The sequence below is a fragment of the Lissotriton helveticus genome, chromosome 1_1, assembly GCF_964261635.1.
Source record: "Lissotriton helveticus chromosome 1_1, aLisHel1.1, whole genome shotgun sequence".
NCBI lineage: Eukaryota > Metazoa > Chordata > Amphibia > Caudata > Salamandridae > Lissotriton > Lissotriton helveticus.
This window is the reverse complement of record NC_136057.1, coordinates 2,130,700,490-2,130,727,935: the sequence shown is the minus strand read 5'-3', so window position 1 is coordinate 2,130,727,935 and position 27,446 is coordinate 2,130,700,490. Positions and strand designations below refer to the sequence as shown.

General features: G+C 44.5%; 1 protein-coding gene across 9 annotated transcripts in view; it reads left to right on the top strand.

The window, feature by feature from the left end:
- The window catches only part of HFM1 (helicase for meiosis 1), a 4,349,684-nt gene that overhangs the window by 650,713 nt on the left and 3,671,525 nt on the right, over positions 1–27,446 (top strand). For all 9 annotated transcript variants that reach the window (XM_078646278.1, XM_078646275.1, XM_078646244.1 and 6 more), the window contains exon 5: positions 15,301–15,342. In XM_078646278.1, coding sequence (XP_078502404.1) covers positions 15,301–15,342 — 42 coding nt within the window. The remainder of the gene's footprint in view (positions 1–15,300; positions 15,343–27,446) is intronic.

Sequence of the window (27,446 nt, the reverse complement as noted above, 5' to 3'; positions counted from 1 at the left end):
TCTTACACTATTGTTTCTTTTTCATTCCCACTATATGGGTATTTTGTCATACAGTCATATGTATTTTTGTATGTGTGTGTGCGTGTATATATATATATATATATATATATCACAACAAATTCTGTGCTTTCACCAAATAAAACCAGAGCAGACTTCAAATGCGGTATGTATTTCTAGTCAGCCGTTCATGACGCGTTTCGGTGGTTTCAGTCGTCTCAGCGACCTTGTTCACATGCTGTTTCAAAAAAACTTATCCGAGACTGACATTTTATTTTCTCGAGTCTAACTTGCACTGAAGAAAGATTTGGGACAACATTTCCTCATTTGCTTTTTTTGATACTTTGTACAATCACTTAATGCATTTAATTAGATACATTGATCCATGTCATGAAAGAATTGTCTCTCTCAAACTAAACATTTGTTGACAATTAGGGGTATGATACAAATCTATTTCGAATGCATAGATTGCCTTTCCACTTTTCTTTTTTTATTTGTTTATTAGAATTTAACAGTTTGGATAAAGAGAAGCTTAGGTTCATACATTAAATATATGTTGAAATAGACTGACATTAATGTGGCTGTAGATCATACATTAGTGGTGATTTTGAACCATAATAGCCTCTTATAATTTGTATTGTCCCGGAAGTATATGCATATTAGGGCTCTCTGCATAGTGTATCTGTTTTAGTTATGGCATTAGTGTTGCTAGGAGCCTTAGTTTTCTGACTCCAGAGTTGGGTTGTATATCTGCTAGCCAATGTCGATACTAAATTGCTAGCCTGTATCCCTGATTAATAACCGGGGTGCTAAACTGGGGTATGGATAGGGGGTCAGCTGAGAGGGGGGTGGGTGTGTGTGCAGACTGAGGGGGAACGGGGGAGGGAGCAGGTCTTTTGTCCAAGTTCACCTGGTGCTCTAGTTTGCTTCTGCCGTGCCTGCGGGGGGAGGGGGAGGATGACTATCTCCTGAATGCTAATTGCCTTTCCACTTTAACAAAGTCTCTGCCAAGATATACTCAGTATACTCAAGGTAACTTATATAAAATTGCAGTGCCAGCCAAAATTAAGGGCAAGTGCCCATTGCAACCACTATTACTGATTTCTGGTAATTACTTTGCCCTCCTTTTTCGCTTAATTCATATTGCAACATAGCTTTGCACTTGAACTCAGTTACATAACTGGGCTAGTGCCCCAATCCAACCAATTCATATCAACCCCATAATTGGTATAATTTGCCTTCTATCCGCATTCAATGTTGTCAAGTAATTTTTGTGATTTGACTTAATAGGGTTTTTATTATTATATGCAATTAGTGCTCCTACGTGCTACACTGCACTCATCTTAGTGTTCCATCTCCCCAACTACAGACAAGAATAAAATTCCTCATCAAAATTCAGGCCATTCGGTGCCTTGTTATCTAGTGTCGGAATGTATCTCTTTCTAATTCACGCAATTTTCTAGTGCGGTCACCCCCTCTCCTATCAGCTGCCACTGCATCGATGACAAAATATCTAACTTGTGCTGGGTCTTTCCTATGCACCACCTCGCAATGCCTGGGCACTGGGTATGATCGATCACCATCAACTATGGCTCTCATATGCTGCAAGATTCTTTTATGAACCTATTTTTGTTTTTATTGTTTTTGATAGTTACATAAAACTTTGTCAAACAACAATAGTTTAGAAAAGTCCGTATACATGATAATTATCATCTGATAATTGTGTCCATTACAGTTTACAGCTTAGTTGTGTACAATTTACTCTCATGTCTTGGATAGAAGGTTTCATGTCCATTTTTGGTAAGATGGGGCATAGTTCCAAATATAAACACAGAAAGATACAACATGTAAATAGTCTCAGCCCGAGTCTACATATACAAATATGCTGAATAGTGATGCACTCCAGTAGCTCGGACTACATGAGTGAATAAGAAAATATATGAATCCAATCTAATAAGGAATTGCTGGCCTGGTGGCAAAGCTTAAAACAAGTATATAAGAACACTTCTGTTTATGTGATTACTTTGTAAGTTAAAAGTGTCAGGGATGATGAGGAACCAATTGCGTCCTATCTATGCTCTAATTGGGTCTGGGCGTGTACCATTTGTGGTACAGTATGGTCGTCAGCATAAGTTGTCGTATCGAGTGGTGCATCCTGATCCTGATCTGCTGCAGGAAAATCTAACAAGATTGTGTCCCATGCTGGTGCTAATGACTGCTTACGTATTCCTATTGCATCTTCTCGGGTGAGTGCAACACTCTCCGCCTGTGCCTAGCACAAGAGAGACTGGTACCAGGCTTTAACCGCCAGGGTTTCAGGCGATTTCCAATGGCGTGTAAGTAATCGTTTGGCTACTATAAGGCCTAGGTCAATATATCTGGACGTCACCTTATGTCTCTTGGATCTATGGTAAAGACCCAGGATGCATACCTCCCATGTCTAAATCCAGTGTCCGTTCAGTACATGACGCCTGTCTCCTAATAATTTTTGCCCAGTAGGGCTGTATAACAGTGCAGGACCATATGCAGGTCAGCCCCCAATTCGTTACATCTAGCACACTTGGCATCTCTACGATTAAAATATTTATTGATTTTGGCAGGTGTGAGATAAGCTCTATGAAGTATGTAGTACTGGATAAGCCTAAATCGTGTGTTACGGGGAATCCACACAGGGCTTTCCAGCATGTAGGCGTGTTCGCGATCCATGACCTGTCGCTGGAGGTCCGCATCCCATTGGGTCTGCAGAGAGAGCAGTGGTGGTGCTGTGTGAGCTCTAAGTGATTCCGCAAATCATTTGGTGAGGTGGCGACCAGTTCCAAGCTTGTGTAAATATTATTCTTTTGTGACCCTATAGCAGGGTACTGCCCACATACTGTAGTCTGCACACGCATGTCAGCACATAAATTGCAAACTCAGTTTTGCAATTATACGATCCCATGATCTTTTTACTTTTTCCTCCAAATGGAGTTGAGAAGGTGACGCTATCCTGGCCTATACTACAAGCTCTGCAGCGACTACACTTTTTGAAGCCTGGTGGTGGTTTCAACCAACTTTCTCCCCGTTCAATTTCTGGGCTAGTTGTTACAAGTGCGTCCCTTAAAGATGGTGCTCTTCGGTAAGTTATAGGAGGGTTTCCGGAAAGTATTCTGCCTACTACAGGGTCAGCTTTCAACAAATGCCAATTCCTATTGCATAGCTCCCTCAATTCTCTGTGATGAGTATTATAGGTGGTTAAGAACCTTACCCGTGGTTTGACTTCCCCCTCCCTTACTTCTCACTTAGAGAATAGGATTGTTTCCTGTTTCTTTTTGTTGGCCGCACTGCGCGCCGCCTCTACCACTCTTCTATTATAGCCCCTCTCTAGAAATCTTTGACTCCTATCCTTCTCACATTTATTTAGTTCAATTTCAGTAGTACTGTTCCTATTCGCTCGCAGCATTTCTCAGTATGGTATGCTTATTTTGGTATGATTTGGGTGAAAACTAGTGATGTGCAGTGTACTATTGCCTGCCGTTTCTTTTCTGTGGAGTCTAGTTTCTAACTTCACCCTTGCGCAAACACTTCAGTGCCCAAAAATGTTATATCACTTTTGCTAATGCTATGAGTGAACTTCAAATTCAGGTTATTGTTATTCAAAAGATCAACACATTGTTCTGCAGATTCAGTGGTGCCCCTCCAAATTACAAACAGATTGTCAATGAATCTTACCCTCATGACCTTGTGTCTATACTTGTGCATGTTCCTTGCGGAGCACCTGTTCCTCCCACCAGCCCACATGCAAGCATGCGTAACTGGGGGCGAAACAGGTGCCCATCACAGTCCCCCGCTGCTGTTGTTATAGCTCACTACCAAACAAGAAGAAATTATCTTCCAGACATCTCTGTGCCGTAGACATTAGCATCTGGGTGTGTTTGAGTAAGCCAGCAGGTCTCTCCTGTAGGACGTATTGAATAGCTCTCAACCCATCAGTATGGACTATGCTGATGTACAACAATGTTATATCAAGTGCTATTAGCACATAATCATGTTCCATTGGTGTATCATACATCATTTTGAGAAAGTCATAACTGTCCCTTACAAATGATGGTAGATTCAATACATATGGTTTTAGGAAGAAGACAATGTATTTAGAGGTCTTTTACATCATGCTCCTGGTAGCTGAAATGATGGGGCGTCCAGGGGGGCAATTGGCATTCTCGTGTACTTTTGGAATTGAATAAAAGACCAGAGTTCTTGGCATGTCATTTTTTAGGTACCTCAGTTCATCATTCGAGAGTAATCCCTCCATTCTCCAAGTCTTGTACAAATTCTGCTTGTGCCCTTGTCATTGCTTCCTGCTTGCACTGTTTGTAACAATCCCTCTGCCCAAGTTGGGAAAGTGCTTCTGGTAAGTACATGTTGATTGGCCACAAAACAACGTTGCCTCCTTTATCAGAGTTTCGTACTACCACCCATTTGTTCTTTCTTAATTTCGACACCAATTCAAAATATTTCCACTCACTGGCCTTTTTCTTTTTTCCAGTTTCATTGGCCCTTCTGTGGATCTTTTTTAGGCCTTCAACAATCAATTCGTGAAAAATATCTATGTTGTCCTTCACTGTGGTTAGGGTCGTCCTCGAGCGTGGTCTGAAGGGTGTAACTGCTGCTTCCCCGACATTGATATTTTCTTCCCTGATGACATCCTGAATTGTTAGTTCCGTATCCGGATCATCGTTCCCCAATTCTAGCTGTCTGAGGGTTCCTAGGATGGAGAGATCCGTAATATTAGTACCTCCCATCAGGGTCACTGAGTGGCTCTGTTCAGTCCTTCTTTTTGGGGGTTTCTCAATAGTAGTTTGGATTTGTAGGAACTTTAATTTCCTAATGTATTTGAAAGTGTCAGTCCTTGCTTGTGGGTATTTAAAAGTGTTTTTTGGGCAAAATGAAAGTCCAAACTTTAAGATATTCTCCTCAGATGGTGTTAGGGTTAAGTCCGATAGGCTTATGATACACATCCCCTTACTCAACTGCTCATTTATTACTTGTTGTTCCATGTCTTCTTGATATGTCTGTATATATATTTATATATCTCCAAAAGATTGGCCAGATATGAGGACGCACTCCTCTAAACTTTATTTAGGAAAACAGGCGGCTTCGCTTCCCGACCATTAGTCCTCAGCCTGACGCATTTCCAAGCATTCTTGCTTCTTCTTCAGAGGCCAGCATATATATATATATATATATATATATATATATATATATATATATATATATATATATATATATATATGATTGTGGGTATATTTTTATGCCCATTTTTAAATCTTTGTTTAGGCATGAAGTAAGAATTTAAAGGAATTACAAATTTGCCTTTCTCTTTTACTTCTCGTTGTGTATATTCTATTCAAAGACAGTTAAGACAAAAATGTGCTCCTAACTGTTAGCTATTCTGATTCAAGCATCTGAACCTATAAAAGTTCCAGTTCCAATACTGGTGTAAGAAAATAAGTTACTTTACCTGTAACTATAGTTCTCCAGTGCTCGACTTGGCCCTTTTTGCAGGGTCATCCCTGAACTTTTTGCCTTCCTCCTCTATTTTGTCTGACCTGTTTTATGTTGGTTTTATGACTCTGGGCACTTTACCACTGCTGACCAGTGCTAACGTGCATATGCTCTCCCTATTGTAAATTGATGTATGGATTAGTGACTCCATGATTGTTTGGTTTGGTTGACTTGTCAGGTCCTAGTACAGTGCACTTGAGTGGGCCCAGGGCTTGCTGGTGGACTTGCAGCACTGGTGGGTTTGCAGCACTGGTTGTGCTTCCCACAGAAACAGCCTGTAAAAGTGTGCCTCGGGTCTGCCATTGCAGAGCCTGTGTACAGTCTTGTACTGCCATGCTAACAGGGCGAGTGCACCCACTTGCCAGTCCCTAAACCTTCCATTTTTTCATATCAGACACCCCTATGGTTGGCCCAGGGCAGGGTGCATTGTAAGTATAAGGTAGGACGATCCCTGATGTGTGTTTCATGTCCTAATAGTGAATTACAGCCATTTTCGTTGTTCACTATTGCAAGGCTACCTGTTCCCCATAGGCCAGAATGGGCAATTTGATTATTACATCCTATAATCCTAACTGACTCGGGGAACTAGGTAGAAATTTGAGTTTAGTATGCCTGAACTCAGAATGATAAAATACATCTTTCAGTGAAGTTGGTTTTAACATTCTGTGTTTGAAAATACCACTTTAAAAAGTACGTATTTTCTTGCCTAACTATCCAAGTCTGCGTCTGCTAGATTGTGTATTCCTTGTCCGGAGTGACAGGGGTTGGGGGATTCCAGGAGACAGGGTGAGTCAGCACAGGGCTGAGCTGAATAGAGCTATCTGCATGTAGATGGGTGGGAGGATTTGCACCTGGGACCTGAATAGGGCTGGGCCTGCCTTCCACAATGATGGCTCCACCTCCTGCGGTGCGTCTGATGTCCCTGGCCCACACTGTCAAATGGAAGAAGGAGTCTTGTCAACAAAGTGCTCCAGGACTGCACAGAACTAGTTTGGACTAGGCACAGACACTCTCTGCCTCCAGAGACAAAGGATTTGCTAGTATAAATATGGGGGCCCAGACTCCAGAACTTTAGATCACTACTGGGAAACAAAAAGAAACCTTTGCTGAGGAGAGGAACCACAGAGTCTGAGCTGAAGTGCTGCATGGGGGATCGGCCTGCAGTGGTAGCCTGACTGCCAAAGAAAGGAGAGAGGAACTTTGTGTGTACTTTCTGCAACTTCTGAAGGATCTCCAAGGGCTTGAGAAAGAGCTTGCCTCCTGCTGAAGTCTCAGGGACAACAGACTTCAACCACCAGCTCCCCAAGAGTTCTTTGGAAGTGCCTGCAGTTGTGTTGGGCTTTCTGGAGGGCTGCGTGTCGCAAGGAGCTGGAAGCGCGACTCACAAGGAAGAAGCGTGTCGCCGCTGCCGTTGCATCACTGAACAAGGGTGTCACCGCTGGGGCTGTCGCATCGCAGAAGTGTCTCGCATCACCGGAGAAGAGTGTCGCCGCCACAGCAGCTGCTGTCGCATCACTGAACAAGGATTTTGCTGCTGTAGCTATCGCATCGCCGAAGTGTCTCGCATCACCGGAGAAGAGTGCCACAGCCACTGTCGTCGCATCACTGATCAAGGGTGTCGCCGCTGCAGTTGTCGCACGCCTTGCCGGAGCGCCCCGCATCACCGGAGAAGCGCGTCGCAGGGATTGTCGCGGCTCAGACGAATCGTTGAGTCGCCGCAGGGCCGTCGGGCGTGCAGGCATTGTAGCGCATCAAGGAGAAAACGCCATCTTTGTTTTCATCGCACCAGATTTTCATCGCATCACGGCGTTGCGAGCCGCATTGCCACGGAAGAGCAGTAAGAAACATATGCATCACCATCCCTGCGTGTATGGGACCTACGCATCACATTTCCTGCAACACTTTTGTTATATAACGTTACGCATCCAAAGGTACATTGAACTCAAAGTGTCGCATTTTAACATCTAAAGAGAACTTAGCTAATTCTACCATTTTAAGTACAGTATTGTGGATTTTTGTCATTTGTGGTCTTGTGATAAGTCTATATAAAGAATACTTATTTTTTATTTAAAACTTGTGTGGTGTCCATCTGTAGTGTTGTCACTGGGTTACTGTATGTGTTCACAAATGCTTTACACACTGCCTCTGAGATAAGCATGTCTGCTCGTGCCAAGATACCAAGAGGGGAGATGGGGTTATTTTAGGAGTGTACCCCTTTACCCTGACTAGACGCAAGGGTCCCTATATGTCACAGGTACCTACCTACCTATGCCAACTAGAGACTCCCAAATCTAACATCCAGTATTGGAATCTTTCATAGATTCATATGCGACCCACCCTCCTACCCTGAGAAGCTCACCTTTTGAGATCGTTATGGTTAGGTTTATGGCACTAGTGCTGTGACAATCTGAAGGTCTGAGGTTCTCTTTAGGGGTGTTCTAGAGGGTACGGTGTTCTGATTGGCTAAAGCCTAGTTTTTGATATCTTTTACAAGAAAGAGATGGCTATTTATTTTTTCCTCATTTGCATTAGACCTCTTAGGAAAAGTACCGACCACCATGCGTATCTTTCCTGAACAAGTTCAGGGACCTTTATATGGATGTTAATCCAGACCAAGACACGATAGGATAACCGGCGGAATGAGCATACAGAGACAGAGGATAGAACATTTTACTCCACCAAGGTATTTTTCAACATGTCGGACCATACTGTTGCCAGGGAGACCTAAGGAACTGGCCCATGGGGCTGGAAAAAGGCATAATCAGAGGACCCCGGGGAAAAAAAAACCGACATCCTACTTCCAACATACCAGGAGATCCCAAAATGCACGCTTTTTCATACTGCAGGATCTAGCCAAGTCCACCCTAGATACCTCATAAAGGGAAGTCAGCCAGCCTGAGTGGGATGGAGCAGCACGGTCTACCCAGAATTTACATATTTCTCTTCTGGCCATGAGGATTGCGTAAAAAAGAAGAGATCTGGCTTGGCCCGTAACGTTGTCATCGAGGCCGAAGATGATTAAAGGAAGAGTGATAGTCACTGAGATCTTCAAGATGGAATCCAAGGTCTTCTTCACCTCGTCCCAGAAGGGGCTGATTACCGGGCAATCCTTGAACATAATAACATCCGATGCTTCTGGTAGGCCACATTTATTGCATACTTTCTCAGGCTGAAATTTCGATAGTTTTAGAGGGGAAAAGTATGCCCTATGCACTGTGAAAAGATGGTTTCGTTTCAGCCAGGCAGGTTTTACTATTTTATGCAGTAACCTAAATGACTCCATCCAGACCTGCGTACACTGAGAATTTAACTGATCTCCCCATAACTCATCGGCAAGTTTGAAGTCGCCATCTGCCTCCTCCTTGATTGCCCAGTACCAAAATGCAACCTCCTTCCTACCCCCTGGCCTCGCCACAAGGAGTTCCTCAATATTACTATCCTTTCCCAGAAGAGTATCCTTCCTGGACTGTGCCTGCGCCCAACTCTTCATCTGAATATATTTGAATCTGGAAAGTCCTGTGCCCACTAATCCCCGTAGATCTTCCCAGGAGAAGATAGAGCGCCCTCCCAACAGGTCTCCCCATGTATAGATGCCCGAGTCCCTCACCGGGATGATCAAGTTATCCTGAAAACATGGGGGTGTACCTGGAGAGTCCCATATTGGTGCAAAATTTGAGAAGTAGCTAAGCCCAACTTTCCTTCTTATAGTTACCCAACTTCTGGCTAACGAATAAAGGATTTTTAATTTAATTTTTTAAAATAATTTTTGGTCCCCAAATTTAAACAAGAAGCCTTCCTCCGGCAGGCCTTCTCCCGTTAACATGGCCCGAAACAATTCTCCACCAGATGTATTGGTGGGTACCTTTAGGAGCATTCTCGAATGCGAGAGTTGAAATGCCCATGCATAGTATTGTAGGTCCGACAGAGCCAAACCTCCTTTTCCCCTCCTCCTCCTGAGCTTTTTCCACACCAGTCTGGTCGCTTTAAATTTCCAGATGAAGGAGTTTAATTCCTGTTGGCATTTCTCTATTTGCTTGGTGTCAAAAGCCAAAGGGATAGAATTAAAGAGAAATGTTAGTTTAGGCAGGATGGACATCTTTACTATATTGATCCTCCCCAGAATGGATAAGGGAAGAAGAGCCCAAGATTCCATCTGCTTTTGACACTCCCTGAACACCCGATCTAGATTATGTTCAGGAATCTTGCCAACCTCTTGCGTAATTCTAATCCCCAAGTATCGAAAAGTCGATCCTATACTAAGGTGTGAATTGGGAATGTTCCAGGCCATGATTTCAGTTTTATTGGCGTTTATGTCATAGCCTGAGATGTTACCAAATTCCACCGCCCGGTTGATAACTGTTGGGAAGGCTTAATCGGGATCAGCTGTCAAAATGAGGATATCATCCACATATAAGGCCAATCGCTTTTCCCATCCTCCGAATTTAAAGGGAAGGATGTTAAGCTCTTCCCTAAGGACCTGTGCAAATGGCTCAATGTAGAGATTAAAAAGGAGGGGGGAAAGCGGGCAGCCCTGCCTTGTACCCCTTGTGATGCTAAATATGTCTGTCAGAGAGCTGTTTACTAATAATCTGGCAGTCGGGGCCTTATACAGGAGTTCAATAGCTTGGCAGAATCTATTTCCCAAATTCAATTTCGCCATTACCTCAGACAGGAACACCCAATTAACCCTTTCAAAGGCTTTGGTTGCATCGAGGGTTAGAACGGCCAATCGAAGTGAAAAGGTGGATGCCATATCAATAGCGCCGACCAAATCGTACGTAAGGTCCGCTAATTTACGCCCTTTGATGAAGCCCTGTTAATCCGGGTGAATAATGATACCAGCAACACCCCACATCTTATTTGACAAAATGGAAGCAAAGATTTTATAATCACTGTTGAGGAGTGAAATAGGGCGATACGACCCGCAATCCGTCGGATCCTTACCGGGTTTAAGGATCAGCACTACTGTGGCCTCACTCCATGAGCTGGGAGGATCATCGCCCCTAATGAGTATATTATTAAAGACTCTCACCAAGATAGGAATGATAACCTCCTCAAGTAGATGGTACAATTCTCCTGGTAACCCGTCTGGGCCAGCGGCCTTCCCTCGTTTGGACTGGGAGATAGCCTTGCTAACTTCCTCCTCAGTGAGCTCAAGCTCCAATCCTAACTTCTGGTCATTTGAAATTTTGGGTAAGGAGACCCCATCTAGCCAAGTTTTCCTCTTTACAATAACCTCAATGATATCTTCCTTATATATCTTTTGGAAGAAATCCCGAAATGCCTTACCGATATTCAAATTAGATAGGCGGGGAGAGGTCACACCCTCTACCACGATCTTGCTTATATAGTTTCGCATCTGGTCAGATTTTATTTTCCAGGCAAGTAACTTGCCAGCTGCCTCTCCAAATTTGAAATGGGAAATTTTACTCACTTCCCATCTACGGGCAATTCTTTCTTGCAGAGTAGATTCAAGTTGTTTTTTAAGAATGTCTAGTCTTTTACGCTCCTCACTGAGTTCCCTGTGAGTACCTATTTTCTGCTCAATGATATTCATCTCTCCTTCTAAGCCCTTGATGGCATCTCTAAGTTTCTTCTTTCTATAGGAGGCTCTATTGGTAATAGAGCCTCGCCAGAAACCTTTCAAAGCATCCCAGACAATGGAAGCCATAGTCGAATGTAGATTAATCTCGAGAAAATACTAAGTCTCGATACGGAGGAAACTGATTTCGTCATCCTCTAGCAAAATAGTACGATCAAAAGACCAGGAACTATGAAGGTGCTGCTGTGTAGGTATCAGCTTGAAAGAAATTGCGGAGTGATCGGAGAGGTGAAATGGCAGGTAGACAATATCTTGAACTGAGTCTTTGAGGATATAACTGAACAGAGCATAGTCTATTCTAGACTTGTGTTTGTATTTTAAATTTATAAATGATACCCCTAGTTGATCCCCAGCTCTCTCTCTCTCCATATGTCGGATAGCCCGAGCTGCCCCATCGTTGTTAAGAGTAGTTGTCATGACTTGGAGGGAACAGTAGCTCTTGAGTTTGGGGATTTGTCTAGCAGAGGGTCTAACACAATATTAAAATCTCCAACCCAGATTACAGGGTCCGAAACGACTAAAAGGTGAGAACGAATAGCATCTACGTATGACGGATCGTCCTGATTTGGACCATAGTATCTCACCAGTGAGATAGACATCCCCCCTAGAGATACTCTCAATATAAGCCATCTACCACTACGATCTTCCCTGCATTCCAAAATTTGTGCCTTGGCTGATTTTTTTAAAATATGAACAGTAGCCCTCTAATATTTGCTGTTTGATCTGTACAAATGAAAGTATCAATTCATCTCTGGTTTTTTAATAAGGCGGTAGTCTCAGATTTAAGGAGATGCATTTCCTGGATAGCAATGACCTGCGCCGGGGAATCTCTCAAATATTGAAGTATTCTATCCCTTCTACCCTTCATGTCCAGGACAGACACTGAAGCGAAGTCATGGAACCATATCTCCCCCTACCATCCCCGCCTGTAAAAGCCTCCTACCATACACTGAATCTGGTCCTGCCTTAACCCCAAAAAGCTGCTGGATCCACTGAAAATCATCCTGCATAGGGCTAAAAAGTACCTGATACTCACCGAGCGTCGACAAATGAGGAATTTTTACCCTTTCTCCCCCCGTGGCCCACCCCCCTCCCTTGGGAAACCCATCCCTAATTACTCTGGCTTAGTGATTAACCAGAATTTACGTCCTCCATATACCTCCCTCTACCCTAAATCCTTACTATATTGCAAACGCTAAGGGAGAGAAAAAAGAGATAAAAACAGATAAGAATCAGACACAGATTACCTCCTGCCTTAATCAGAGTGAGGGTGTATTTCTGGGCCCCATAAGTCTTTATTGAAAAAATTAGATTTTCAAGATATAGGGCCAAAAAAGGGGTAATCCCAAGAAGGTGATGAGCTTACATTTTAACCATTAAATTATACTGTGCAATATATAAATGCTTCCCCTTTTTTCCCATTGCCTTTCCCTACTTTCTTTTCTTTCTTTGTTTTTACTTTTCTGTGTTTTCCCCTTTAACTACAACCCAATTATTATTATTTATTTTTTTTGGTTTCCCCTTGAAAATTAATTAATGAAAGTAACCATTATCGCAACTCAAAATAGATTCATTCCTTCTCACGAGAGATGTCCCTTAAAGATGTCAACAGATCATAAGCCTCATTTGGGGATCTGATGTTGTACATTTTATTATTGTACATAATTTTTAGAAAAGCGGGAAATCTCATTTGAACCGTAGCACCCAAAAACCTGAATTTCTCCATTCTTTGGCCCAGTTCCCATTGGCGATCCAGAGTTACTTTGGATAAATCAGAACGTACCTCGAATGGAAAATCTGGACCCTTTAATGATTTTACTTTCAGGGCCAAGTTTATTCTTTTCCTTTGATGAGTAGGTAAGAAAGTTGATTAGAATCTTTCTTGGTTTGGTCCTAGCTGCATTTAATCTGAAAGGGTCTCTATGGACCCTCTGAATATCCTGCTCCAGAAGATCAACAGGGTCCTCCAGATTCAGTGACTCCTTTAACAGTGCTGCAACAAAGGTTTTAATATTGCTCCCTTCTTTGCCCTCCGGAACCTTCAATAACCGTAGGTTATTTCTCTGTGAATAGTTCTCAAGTGACTCCATTCTTTCTCTCATGGCATCTCGGCAGACCCTAAATTAGCCTTAAGCTCCCCTACTGAGCCCTCCAAAGATTCAGTTCTTTTATTAAGTAAGTCCACTTTCTTCTCTAGCACCTCACATGCTGCCCTGATCTCTGATTGGTTATCTGCCGAGATCATAAAAGCTTGTTTTATTTCCGTTTTCAGGGAGGCAAGGAGAGCCTCGATCGAGGGCCCGACTAGCACTCCTGCCCCGGTTTCGTAGGGGGTAGGCGACCGAGAAGACCCAGGTGGAGCTAAAAGTGATTCCTTAGGTAAGTTAGACTCATCAAGACTAGGAATATTAGGAGTATTAGTATCTGACCCCAAGGGCGGGCTAGTAATACCCGGTTGCTCGGTCAAAATAGGGAGGCCAGTACTGGGCACTGTGGATGTATGTTTAGACATAGTGCGATGAGACTCAGAAGTGGAGTTGTGTATTTCTCTCGGAGCCTCTTGGGTATTAATATTCAAAACCTGGGGCTGGACCTTACAAAAAGATCGCAGGGAAGGAGTGATACGGGCAGTACTATTTTTCAGCACAGCTTTCTTCCTGGTCCCCCTCACAGCCCTCACCTTCCCTACATTCCTCTGTGAGGCTTTGCCCTGTCCCAGGTCGGAGTTGGGGGTCGGAGTCTTCTTTCTGTTGAGCGTTGTGCCGGGAACAATCCAATATACTAATTGGGTCCTCAGTACTTTCCCCCAGGACCTGGGCACGGGTAGTTCTATGGGGTACAGAAATGACCTTAATGTGCTTAGTCCGCTTCCCCCTCTTCCTACCCCCTTTCTTGTTCAGGACCTCACTAGAATTCGAAACAGAAATCCCAGCTGCTTTTCTAAGCACCACAGAGTAAGAACCCCCCTGCTTAGAGGCAAGCACACTCTTACCGCCCTTTAAAGGGTGCGCCCCCGCTTCAGTGGAGTCCCATTCACCATGATCGGTATGCATTTCTGGAGCGGCTGTAGCTGTCTGCAAAAAGAAGGCTCCAATTCCAAAATTGCCGCTAGTGCTGGCGCTGCTCGAATTGCCCCGGGAAAGCCCGCGGAGAAGATCGCGAGCCTGCATCTAAGCTCCAGGGCGGCTCCAGCCCAGCGCGGTAGAAGTGCGGGGTGCGTGAGCCGTTCGAGGTCCTTGACGTCTCTGGGGCACATTCGAAAGAACACCAACCCCCGAACCTTAGCACGGTAAAAACGGGGAGAAAAAATATCACCACAAGAGCTTATCCTCAGCATTCACGCTGAAAATCAACCATGCTGCATTCAGGTAAGAGAAAGAGGAGACGAGAGAGCAGCTTGAGAAGGACGTGCGCTACCGCTCAGCTCGTGGGCGCCATGTTTCCCCCCAGAAAGAGATGGCTATGTTACAAAACTGAAATGGTCCTCCTAGGCCTGGCCTGTCTTTCTAGTTTATGCTAACTTTGTATTGCTGTTTTGATAACCCGGGGACTCCCATCTCGACGACGGGGAATGATTCAAGCATGTGAATCTATGAAAGATTCAAATACTGGAGAACTATAGTTACAGGTAAGTAACTTATTTCTTCTGGACTGTCTGTTTTGCTTGTGTCTGGCCCCTATGTAATGGCACAAATCAATAAAGATGAGATGGAATGTTCTCAGATTACCATTTATCCAATTGAGACTATAATTTCCCTCCATCAGGTTAGCTGTCTACATGTGCCTATTCCTGATTTGCCTCTACTTACATAGTGTCAGGATATCATTTTTACTTTGTTGTTAAAGCAGACTGAAGTTGATGGAGGTGACGTGTTTTGAAACAAATTGCATTTCGGTTCATGACATTTTGAGTTATAGCCTGCTGGTTCCATCAAATCTGTTATATGATGGGCTAATAATCATCTGCTAATTTCAAGCAATATCCTTTGATAACTCCAGAGAACAAGATTTGCTGGTTTGTAAGTGGTGCCTGTCTTATGGCAATGCAAACAGCTAATCAAACAATATTAGGAAGCATGGCTGTCTGTTGAAAGTAATTAAGAAAATGTATTTGATTAAGGTTTTAGCATTAACTAATTTGTACATTTTCTGTTTTTCAGAAACGGAAGCCGGATCCATTTTAAAGCCAGTCACAGAAATTCGTATCCTTTATTAATGTAAATATCACTGTTTCTTAATACTTTAGCACTTAGTCCCCTTTCTCCGAAACACAAGGAATGTCCACCTGCAGGCCAAGAACTAGTAAAACTTTCTATGTAGGTATGTTTCTTCAATTAAAGATTCTTGGTGTAGTACAACCTCTCCTGTTCCATATCTCGCACGGAACCTCTTGCGCCAATTTTCATCTCCACTTGAAAGGGTCTTATAGAAAATCTATAGTTTTGCATGGATCCCTTTGTTTTTAGCTCTCTGCTCTAGGCAGCACATATGCTGTGTCGAATAGAGATGTATATACTGTGCGGGCTTCAGCTCTCCCATAGGCTTCCCATTTTCTGGCCCCATCATTGCTCTCCTATTTTTTCTCCCCATTTGTCATTTATCCATAGCATGCATGTGCAATACATCTTCCTGTGTTTAGTCCTCCCCGAGAGCATAGACCAATTACTAGTATCCATCCACAGCTCCCATTTAGCAACTGTTTTAGGAACTATGAGCACTATACACGGGTGCTTGTTCTTTTTTGATTTCAAAATTTTTATTATAAAATGTGCATATCAGAAGATATATACAGTACAGAGTGATGGAAAAAGGGGTAGGGGGGTTACAGTTGAGTTGGGCTTCTTGCAGCTTGGTTGTGCACTATATGTAGTGCCATGGTTACACACTATACATTGAGTATACTGCGCGCCCCCTGGTGTGAGAGAAAGAAGAGAAGAAGAGTGAAGGGGGGAGGGGTGGGGTATCTGTTCTGAGCTGGTTAGGTTTGTCGTGTCTCTAGGTGTGTGTCTAGAGCTTCCCACATGTCATTCTTGGCGTTGTGTTCCTTTGAGATTTTACCGGTGATGTTGTCTGCGCCTCTAAGGAAGGTGACCCAGTTCATCCAATTTTTGAATGTTGCCTTGGCCGTATTTTTCCAGTTTGTTAGTATGATTTTCACTGCCGCTGTTAATAGGATGTCCACTAGGTCTCTTTCCTCCTTATTCTCTAGACAGTCTGACATGAAACCTGTGGCGAGACTAACGAAGCTTATTGGTATGTTTTTCCCCATGATATCGTTAATGAAGTTGTTCACTTTCTTCCAGAAGTTTTTAACCTTGTGGCACTCGAAAATGAGGTGTTCTAGGCTGCCGTTCTCTTTATCGCAGTTCCAGCATGTTCCTCTGTCTCTTATAACTGCTTTGTGGAGACTTGCCGGGGTCCTGTAGGCTCTGTGAAGGAGCAAAAATTTCGTTAACGCCAATTGTGGCGTGACTTTATCGGTTGTGGCTGATTTCCACAGTTTGCTTTTTTCTTCCTCACTAAGTTGTCTTGATGTCGGTGCTTCCCATGCGCTTATCACTATCTTGTTCAGTGTTGATGTGTTTGGGCTCAGTAATCTGTAGATTTTTGCTGTTTGGTGGCCTATGGCGTTGAGGTTGTCCATGTACTGGATGATGGTTGGTGGTGTTTTGCTTTGGTTTGCCTTTGTAGTGGCCGTTTTGATTTTCAGGAATGTGTATAGTTCTATGTCAGGGAGGCTGTATACCTGTTTCAGATTCTGGAAGGTGATCGGGGAGTTTTTTGTTTCCAGCTGGGTTGGCGTGGTGATCCCTCTCTCCATCCATGTTTCGTTGTCACACCAACCAGCAGATGGAGACTGAACTGCGATATCCTACAGGACCCCAACAATGTAAAAGAAATCGAAGGGGCCATTAAAGACTACCTAGACCTCAATGACAACGGCGAAGTGGAGAAGAGCACCATCTGGGACGCCCTAAAAGCAACTCTCAGAGGGAAGCTGATTAACATCAAGGCCAGAATGAATAGAGCCAGGAACAAGAAGATAAGGGAACTAGAAGAACAAATCGGCCTCCTTGAGGAAGGCCACTGCGCAAACATCACAGACAAAAACACCCTAACAACACTAACAAAGAAAAAATACGAGCTCAACAAGATCCTGAGCGAAAGAGCGGGCACATGGATAAACAAATTCAAGGCCATAAACTTATGCTCAGCCAACAAATCAGGGAAACAACTGGCGTCGTACCTGAAAGCGAAGCAGAGGCAGCACTCGATCGCAGCAGTAACCAACAAAGTTAACAAATCACAGACGACAAACAGAGGGATCCTAGAAGTCTTCAGACAATTATACCAGGAGTTATACAGCGCAGACAGGAACCTAGACGTCGACGGGGGAAGAACCTACTCAGCAAGATCAACCTGCCAGCACTGACAACCGAGCAAAGTGAGGTACTACAGAAGGATATAACAGATGCGGAAATCGACGCAGCAGTCAACCAACTAAAACCGAACAAAGCACCGGGGCCTGATGGATACACGGCAACCTTCTACAAAAAGTTCCTTGAACAACTGAGACCCACCATGGCAGAGACCTACAAGCACTGCATCCGCAGAGGTAAAATGACGGACTCAATGGCAGAAGCCAATATCATCGTGATCCCCAAAGAAGGCAAAGACCCGCAACTCCCACAAAACTACAGACCCATATCACTCATCAATGTGGACTGCAAAATCTACGCAAAAATACTGGCAAACAGACTGAACAGGGTCCTACCACTACTCATCCACAACTCGCAAGTTGGCTATATTAAGAACAGGCTATCCCAAGACAACACGTGACTACTATGCCACCTCATCAACCAAACAACACGGAGCAAAGAACAGGCAGTGATGATAGCGCTAGACGCGGAGAAAGCCTTTGACAGGGTATCCTGGCCTTTCCTCGACACATGCATGGGGAAATTCGGACAAGGGACTAAATACAGAACAATGGTAATGGCCCTATACAACAAACCAAGAGCCAGAGTTGTGGTGAATGGAGGCACATCCGAGCCCCTAACCTTAGAGAGAGGCACAAGGCAGGGATGCCCTCTGTCACCGGGCCTCTTCCTGCTGGCGCTAGAACCACTACTAGCTATGATAAGAGACAACAACGACATAACCGGCTTCAAAATCAAAAGCAAAACAGTGAAACTTGCAGCATACGCAGATGACGTTCTCATCACCACCACAACACCAGCCACATCAATCACGGCCTTAATGGGTGCTTGTTCTTTCACTCAACTCCGAGAGCAGTTTCTGTAAACAGCCCTATAAATCTCGTCCTTATCTCGTCACGTTTGCTGTACATTAAAAGACTGAGAGCAAATGTGAGACGCTGTTATCTGAGGGCGCCTGTTCCGTTGCCCCACACCCTCCCTCATCGCTGCTTGCCCCCTCCATCGCCGGACGCTCTTTCTGTCTCCTTCCCTATGAGTACCTTGTTTGTTCTTTCTTTATTTCTTCAACTCTCTGGCTCCAAATGCAGCAGAGCTATCTTTAGCTTCTCAGCCACTTCCTCCCTTGCATTTTGTTCAGGAGGTGAGCACGGCTGTTTCTTCCAATCTCAGCGGCAGGCTCAGATTGTCAAAGCAGGCAGTCGGACATGGGCCAGTGGTCCTGTGGCCTAGATCAGTTAGTGCACCACTTTTTCGGTGGACTAGGCAGTATAATCAGCCAGAGCAGTCCCGGTTTCCACTGGAAGTGCACAACATGAAAGGCTGTTATTACAGCCTTTGCATACATTTACCGAGCCCGACTCACGTCAGGCTGGCTAATTGTCAGAGGCAAAGTAATAAAGGGCTGCTCCTCTGTCACAGCATGAGGTGTACCTGCTGCTTGCTCACTCCAAGTGCGACAGAGCCTCAAGGAGCTACTGCTGATGGGAAGCCATTAGAACTCGCTTTGCAGGGGACTGTGGTAGGGAAGACTGGAAAGTTAGGGTGATCTGGGGCTGGTTAGGGCCAGCGAGGAAGCTCCTCAGATTATTTACGCCCCCTCTCCTCCATGGAATGGGGCAGAGGGACAAATTAATCTCTATTATTCTTTTCCTCCCAGATATCAATTACCATAGTCAGCCGGGAGAGTATGACCATTTCCTACTTAGAAATTGGGAATCAGGGTTCGAATCCCAGTTTCTGCTCAACATCTTGTGATTCTAGGCAAATAACTTAATCTCCCTGTGCTTACAAAAAATATAAACAAAATTGATTTGATATTGTGTAATGTAAACCGACGTTTGTGTGAAGCTCTCTAATGCCCTCAGGCCAAATTTGTGCTGGATAAAACTGCAACAAAAAAATAAAAAACAATACTCAAATCTCTTTTCCTTTCCCCTCTCACTGAAAGTCAAACTGCCCACTGAATCTCATTAGCAGAGATGGTGGCACATTCAGTCGCTCACCCGTCCACTTTTCTGAATGTCAGACAGCCCCCTGGAGGCATATACATCCACATATGTGATGACATGCCTAATTAAGCAATTTAAGTTGCATAGCATGTGGTATTTAATCTATATACATAAAAACGAAAGTATGTCTGTCTGTCTGTATGTCTGTCTGTTTGACCTTTATGCATTACTACACCATTCATCCGATCGCCATGAAACTTTGGGAGGTTGTTGAGTACACTCTCGTGAAGGTTTCTGGCATAAATTTGTTTTAAATATCGGCCCCCCAGGGCCCTCATAATCTTTCGAATACTGATGTACGCACCAGACGGAAAAACAACAAATCGTGTATCCACAAGCACTCGAATAATTAAATAGAATTAAAACACCATTCATCCGATCGCCATGAAACTTTAGGAAGATGTTGAGTACACTACCGCAAAGGTTTCTGGCATACATTTTTTTTAAATATCGGCCCCCCAGGGCCCTCATAATCTTTCGAATACTGATGTACGCACCAGACGGAAAAACAAAAAATCGTGTATCCACAAGCAGTTGAATAAATAAATAAAATTAAAACAACACTTTGAAATGTTTTCCATATGAAAATGAATACGTTTCAATAAAAATGACACAATGTAAATTGAATGTTATCATAACGAGTTTCCTTGAATTTCCTTTCTTCGGAGATCGCAGCAACGCTCGACGGGTAAGCTAGTGTTCTATATATTCTACACCCCTACAGCAATATAGTTTTCGTCCTGCACTTCATTTTGCTCTGACTGTCCATATCAATGGTGCACTCAGGAGCCTCTTGCTCTGGAACACAGAACAAATTGTGGGTGTTTTTTTCATTCTTGCACTCTGTGCCTTGTTTGATATGCAGTGTCCTCCCCCTCCCTTTGCCCGGCCATTACTTTCAGGCAATGGTAGTCGTGGATAGGGTGGGAGCATGCAGGGGCGGACCTCACAGGGGGACCATTCTCACCTAAGCACACCTAGAGCAGCAGCAGCCCTGTGCTTTATCCATTATTGAATTTTTCATAGATTCACATACTTGAATCATTCCGCACCATCGAAGTGGGAGTCCACGGTACCATAGTTATTACTATGTATTGTACCAGAAGCCATAATGGTAATGGAAGTCACATTTATAGCCTATCTATGCCCTTTTTAAAAAAGGACCAAACTTGAAACATAACCATTCAGGCAACAGCCCCCTCTAGAACACTCCAGACAGAGGCTGAATCCCTCCGATTTTATACCCGACGTTGTGTGAAGGGAGTCTCCCTGAGTTCTGTTCAGGTTTTTCTTCAGCTTACTTGCGTGCTTATTATATCTTAACAATTTCTGTATCTTTAAAAACAGGTCTCTTCAGATTCTGCAAATCCTGTGGGGAAAAGAGACTGCATGTGGACGACCCACATAAAGACTGCCTGTACTGCCTTTACCCTCAACATCAGATGAAGGAGTGCAAGATCTGTCGTACCTTTTCATCAAAGACTCTGCGAGATAGAGAGAGACGTCTACTTCAATGACTAAAGAAATTCAAGGCCCGACATCCAGTGCTTCTGGTGAAGACAGTGATTCATCTCATACAACCCAAAAAAGGTCAAGTTCTTATAACCATGGGGCTTATGAAGGAAGTAGAAAGGCCTTAAAAACACATAAAGATTCTCTGAGAAAGGAGAATCTACAAATTGTTTCCACAGGGGCGGCCTCATCCCAACCATCTACTCCTTCTGACAGTAGGAAATGGAGCAAAAAATGTTTCCTTCCTCAGAACCGTTGATTTAAAAATGACAAAAATTTCCAACGACTTCGTAAACGCCGGCATCATTGATGAAAATGACGACTACATGTTTTTCAGCATCGTCGTCAAAAGCAGTGACAATGACAGTCCCCACAGCTACAGTTGTGAAGGCATCGTTGGCAGAAGGTCGGGCATCCAATTCACCGTGAAAGAAAGCTGCATCAGCAGATGCCCCATCAGCGCCCAAGCTGTCTACGAAGGCATCATCTACAGAGATGCCGGCGGCACCAAAACCTTCGACAAAGGCATCATCAACGGATACACAGTCGGTGCCTGTACCATTGATGAAGACATCATCAACGGGTTTACGCCGTCCAGAACCTTACCCTCACAGAGACACCGGCGACGGCTTCACCGTCGATGAACATACTGTTGACAGGAGAGGCGACGACACCACAGATGTCGGCGCCATCGTCAACAACACTATTACCAAAGGAAGCTCCACCGTCGACGCCACTGCTACCCTTTACATCGTCAATGGGTTAAAAATTAAAAAGACAGTCTTAACACCACTGCTTACCTCACCAAGTAAGATATCACCTCTGCTGCCTAGCTATTTGCTTGAAATAGAGGACTCTGATGAAGATGGTACTTATGGAGATGCCTACAGTCCTTCAGAGCTCCTGGTAGAATACCAAAATGGGGTCTCTGTTGATAACGATGATCAAGACAACTACCAATCATATTATGCTATTATGAGCATTATGACTACCATCAACAACCTAGGCAGGATGAAGTACGCATGCCCACCTCTTTATTATAGGACTTGAAAACGATGCTACAAGTTTACAAGAGGCGATTTCCAGACACCCCACAAGAACAACCACCAGCACCTAAACAAACGGTTCCTCCTGCTACGCCAATAAATGTGCTGCCACCAATCACACCCAAGATATCACCTGTGCCCAATATACCATCCCCAAGAGAGGGGAATTTATCCTTGGAGGATGAACGTGAAGAGGGTGAGGTTCATGAACCCAACACTCACGGGATGAAATAGATGATTATCTGGTCCCTACTCCGTCTCTTCCCCCACCTCACCCTGCAGATTCTCACCCTGAGTACATTGGGGACTTTTATAATTTAATGGACAGGGCGGCTGCAAGGGTTCACCTCCCGACTTCTGTTTCCTACATGACTTCAAGGAGCAGGCCAGAATGTGGGTAAGGGCAATCCCGGTCATAGATTACATTTGGGAGGAAGGAATAAAAATTATGAGGAATCCGGCAACGGTTACTCCAGTTCCACTACGTCTTGACAAGTAGTACAAGGCCACAGATGATTCTCCAGCTTGCCTAACTAGTCGTTCTAAACCAGATTCAGCCATTTTACAGGCTGCACAAAGACGTTCCGAGAATCCATCTACCCCATTTCAGTGCCTCCAGACAGTGAGTAGGTGCCTAGACAATATATGGGAAAAGGTTCTTCCTCATGTCAGCCATCACAGAGCGCGCAGCTGTCGCCCTAGCAATTTTGGGGCACTATGACCGACAAATGTGGTTGGATATTGTAGGAAAGCAGGGTCTGCTTTCATGGTTACCCGCACATTTTGCTTGGTGTCAGTATTTTTTTGACTAGTCTGACTGGGAGCATGCTAATCTGGAACACAGTGTAGGACGCTGCCTTAGTATATGGTGCACACTTATTTAAGTGGAGCACCTTGCATTAATCCAGACAGCCCTTATGGGGATTTTAGTGGTCTTAGACAACCATAGAAATCTCTCCAAATGGTAGCTGTGCTGTGGCTGTGGAGAGCAGCCTTCTGACTTATCTTGAAGGAGTGTTAAGCAGCTTGTTTTACCAGATCGTCTCATTTCCGCCCAGCTCAATTCTTCTAGGTCCCTAACCCATGCTTCAATCTTGGGCTTATTTGCAGACATCCAACGGATGGCCATCCTATGTGTGGCTAGCAGGAGCCCCAATTGCGCAAACCATTAGCGCTATCTACCCTTCTTATGGCACGGAGTCAGACCCAGCAGACAGTGCTTTGCTGTAGTTGCAATGCGGATATGTGGCTACTGGGGCGCTCTGTAAGGAACCTACTATACTGTGCCAACACAGAGAGTTTCCCACAACTCATATCATATGAGTGAACCCTGCATCCCCTCCCTTGCATCTCGGGCACTCATCTGTTCAGGTGGGGTATATTATTCTCCTGAGTCTGGTAGGGGCGAAGTAACCCTGGTGCAGGACATAACAATTTGCCAACTTAAATCATGCATTACTTGACTCTTCCTTCACCAGGGCACAGGTTCTATTCCACTTGGTATTCGCGATGGGCTCTGGTATATCTGCCTCCCAGCCGGCCCTCGTCTGATAGGCAACCTGTGGTCAGTTCTCTCAGCACCCGGTATACATGGGACGCCAGTCTCCTGGAAATCCGAGCTTCAGCATTAGTCCAGCGTGCAATTCTCCAGCGGCACAGCTGGAAATCCAGACCACTGTTCCCTCGCTACCTGGGTCAGAGCTGGTAGGAACTGTCCCCAGCCTACACCATACAACTCCGTGCCTCCTGAAAGGTGAAACAATTATCGGATGGGAAACGGTACCCGAGCAACTCGCATCCCCCTACTCTCAACATTGTTAATGAGAGCTCACGGCTGAGGTCCCTGACCTGCAGCAGCCACGCTATTAGTAACTTTCGAGAAAAAGGCAGAGCCCGGAACACCCTACTGATGGCATTCATCCATGCTATGGTGACCTGTCAAACCACACACTAGTGAGATGTTTCAGGTCATGCACCCGCAACAATACGAATGACAGATGCATCACCTCTGGGAGTCACAGCAACAGGTGCTTCTCCCAATTATCTTCCTCTGCTCACCATCTGGCCCCGTGCTGCAACTGTACCACCAGATAATGCAGCTCAAGGTTCGGGAGTCCCAGACCACCTCGTTTAGGTTCTAGTTTTAGCACATGTTGGCCCACCCTGTTACGCTTATCTGCCCACGCCAGTGGGACTAAAAGGCTATGAAGTTCACTAAATGTTCCCCAAGGGAATCAAACACTATGAATTGTGCAGGATATAGACGCATCTCTGGAGCAGCACTTTCTTCGCCAGGGAGATTCTACCTGCCATGGACAGGGTTAGCAGCTGTCAAAACTTCACTGAGGCACGTAACCCTGCTAGTACCCTTCCCATGTTAAAGGAGTATTGTATCTCGTTAGTACGTGCCAACTGAATCCACAAGTATTGTGTAGGAGGCTGACTTAGTATATGGTGCACACTTATGTAAGCGTAGCACCCTACACTAATCCAGACAACCCTCATGGTGATTTTAGTGGTGTTAGACAACCTTAGAAAGCTCTCTAAGTGGTAGCTGTGGAGAGTAGCCTCCAGGCTTAGTCCAGGATTGTAAAGAAGTTTGTTACCAGTGCTTAATCGTATGGAAACAGGTTAGGTGAATAAGAACCACATAGTATAGTTATAAAAAAGATGTATTTATTATAAACACTCACTAATACATTGCAATATCTCCTACTCTGGGATATAACCACAATACACACAATACTTCTTCGTTGCCTAAAGACTTTGCCAGCACAGAACGCCTGCTAGGAGATCATTTCCGTGACGTTCCTGCCACCCGCCCTGTACCTCGCCGCACCCGCTTCGCGGGTGCCGCATCGCTTTGCTGTACCAGGGGCAGCACATCAGAAGGGAGAAGAGGAAAGGCGGACCCGGGAATTTGGTATCCAGCGGGGCTGCGAGCGTAGCAGGGACTCCAACAACCAGGAGTCCCTGCGTGACCGATAGCCAGCTTCCGGTCCGCTCTCCCTGCTGGCCCGCCCACCGCCCATTACGCTCCCTATATCTTAGTATCTATCTCCCGCAGCGCGGGACGCAGCTCGGGGCGAAGACCGGGCAAAGACTGGGACGTCTCAGGCTGTTACAGACCGAGTAAGACCGGACCGGGCCAATTCCCTTGGCTGTTTTTGCTACGGTATTTAGTTCATTTGTGCCCTAATTATCCCCAAGTATTCACAAAATGACGTCCTTGCGCGAAACCCGGAGTAGGTCTACAAAGCCTGTGAAAAAGGCTACAGGGACCCTGGATGACTTTATTACAAGGACCAACGTATCCATTGACAATGAGATTACAAAACTACAGCATAGAGTGTCCCTGGAGTTGGAGACAGCTAGAAGGCAGTCCATAGAGATAGCATTAAGGAAAAAATCGTCGTTAGGTAGTATTGCCTCTTCGAAAACTCCTGAGCGCACTACCGGCCCCATACCTATTATTACTTTGGCGGAAGTGCATCCTATTCCCGTGGAAACAGCGCCCTCTGCCAACCCTGACTTAAACCCCTCACGGTTATCTATCAGTGGTGTATCTGAAAACATAAGGATTTCAGATTCACTAGTGGAGGATGTTGGGGGGGAGAAGGCTCAGGGGAAAGCAGTTTCTAAGAATAATCAGGGAATCACTAAGGCAATACCCAAACAAAAGAGAAAACGGAAAAATTTGTCTGTGTATGCCAGGAAAAAGGCAAAGGTAGCCTCAAGCCAGTGTATTACAGGGGGGGCCCCACAATTAACTATTGCAGCTAGTAAGTCTGATCAGTCGCTTCCAACTGTGCAAATCAGTAATGACAACATAGAAGCGTTAAATCCAGATTTAAGGGTTGACCACTCCTTTGTCGAGGGCGAGAAAACTTCCATATCCATGGCTGAGCCAGAGGGGGGTAAAGAAGAGTTTCTGAAACTTGTATGGGAAACTCTTAAAAAACTCCTCAGGCCGCTAGAAGTCAAGCTAACCTGTATTGAAAATCAGCTACTTGAGGTGGAAAAAAGTATTATCACCCTATCTAGCTTAAGCCTTAATGGTAGTGATGCACCTGCAACTCCCACACTGGCTTCAACTATGGCCCCTGTGATATCCTTAAAAATAAATCCATCTAGCACACAGTATCCAAAAAAGGGTGTAGTAAATAATATAAATATAAACCCGATAACGAGCACTGCAGTAAATCCCATTGCCACATCTTTGAACCTGCCAACTGCTAACACTGCTAGCAAACCATCTTTGAAGGGTCCTGTACAAAGTAAGAAATCACAGATAGCAAATGTTGTCGACACTCATTCCCCTGCCCCCAAAACTCTTGGCCCACAAAAGCCTCCAGCTGACATACCTCCCCCTACACACACTACTCAGGGTCTAAATAAATCTCTGGCTGATAGATCTTCTGCAAACAGAATGAATAAACTTAACTACCAAACAACCTATGTTTATGACAACTTTAAGGGAGGATACATAGATCTGCCCCCTGATGCCAGTCCCTATGTAGTTGTCCTTACTGGGGTGCCTGAATTAGAAAATCAATTTGAAGAAAACTTTTTATCCCTAAAAAATAAGGTGATTTACTGGCTAAATTCAAATAAACCTGTTCTGAACCATATGAAAAGTAGAATCCTTATGGTCCGCAGGGTACCATGGGCAGGTCCTATAGTTAAATCAATTCCTGGCGACTGTATCGTCATTTCATTTGAGGAACCCCATAGTGCCCAACAGATATGCACATGGAAATCATATGCAGGTACTTTATCTATTGAAGCCAGGCCCTTATCTTTTTTCTACCCCCCACCGAGGCCCCTCAATTACGGGTCCAATTGGAATACTGTTAAACGTTATTCCGGTCATGTACCCAATTTGGCCAGACAGGGTGTTCGAAACGTGTGGAATGGAATTCCCACTTTCAACAGGTTCAGCAGTTTAGATGCAATTGATTGACTTGAGACCTCGCCAAATTGCATCTTCAGGTCACATGGCACCTACTGTTCACCCGGTGATGGGAATATTTACCCCAGAGACAGAAATAGTGAAGAACCACAGAACGAGGGAGAGGGAGACAAAAACTGTTGCAAAACGTGGGATTCCCAGAATACGGAAAGTATTGCAGTAGTGAACCCACAGTGTCAAGAAGTGGATGAGGGTTGTTTTGGTGATGAAATCAGCATTGTAGCAGGGGTTCTGGCCAGCGAAACAGAGAACCAAATTGTTGACTTACAGCTAGATGGTGTAAATTTTTTGTTGGTACCAGTGTTGTCTATTGATGATTCTACCCGT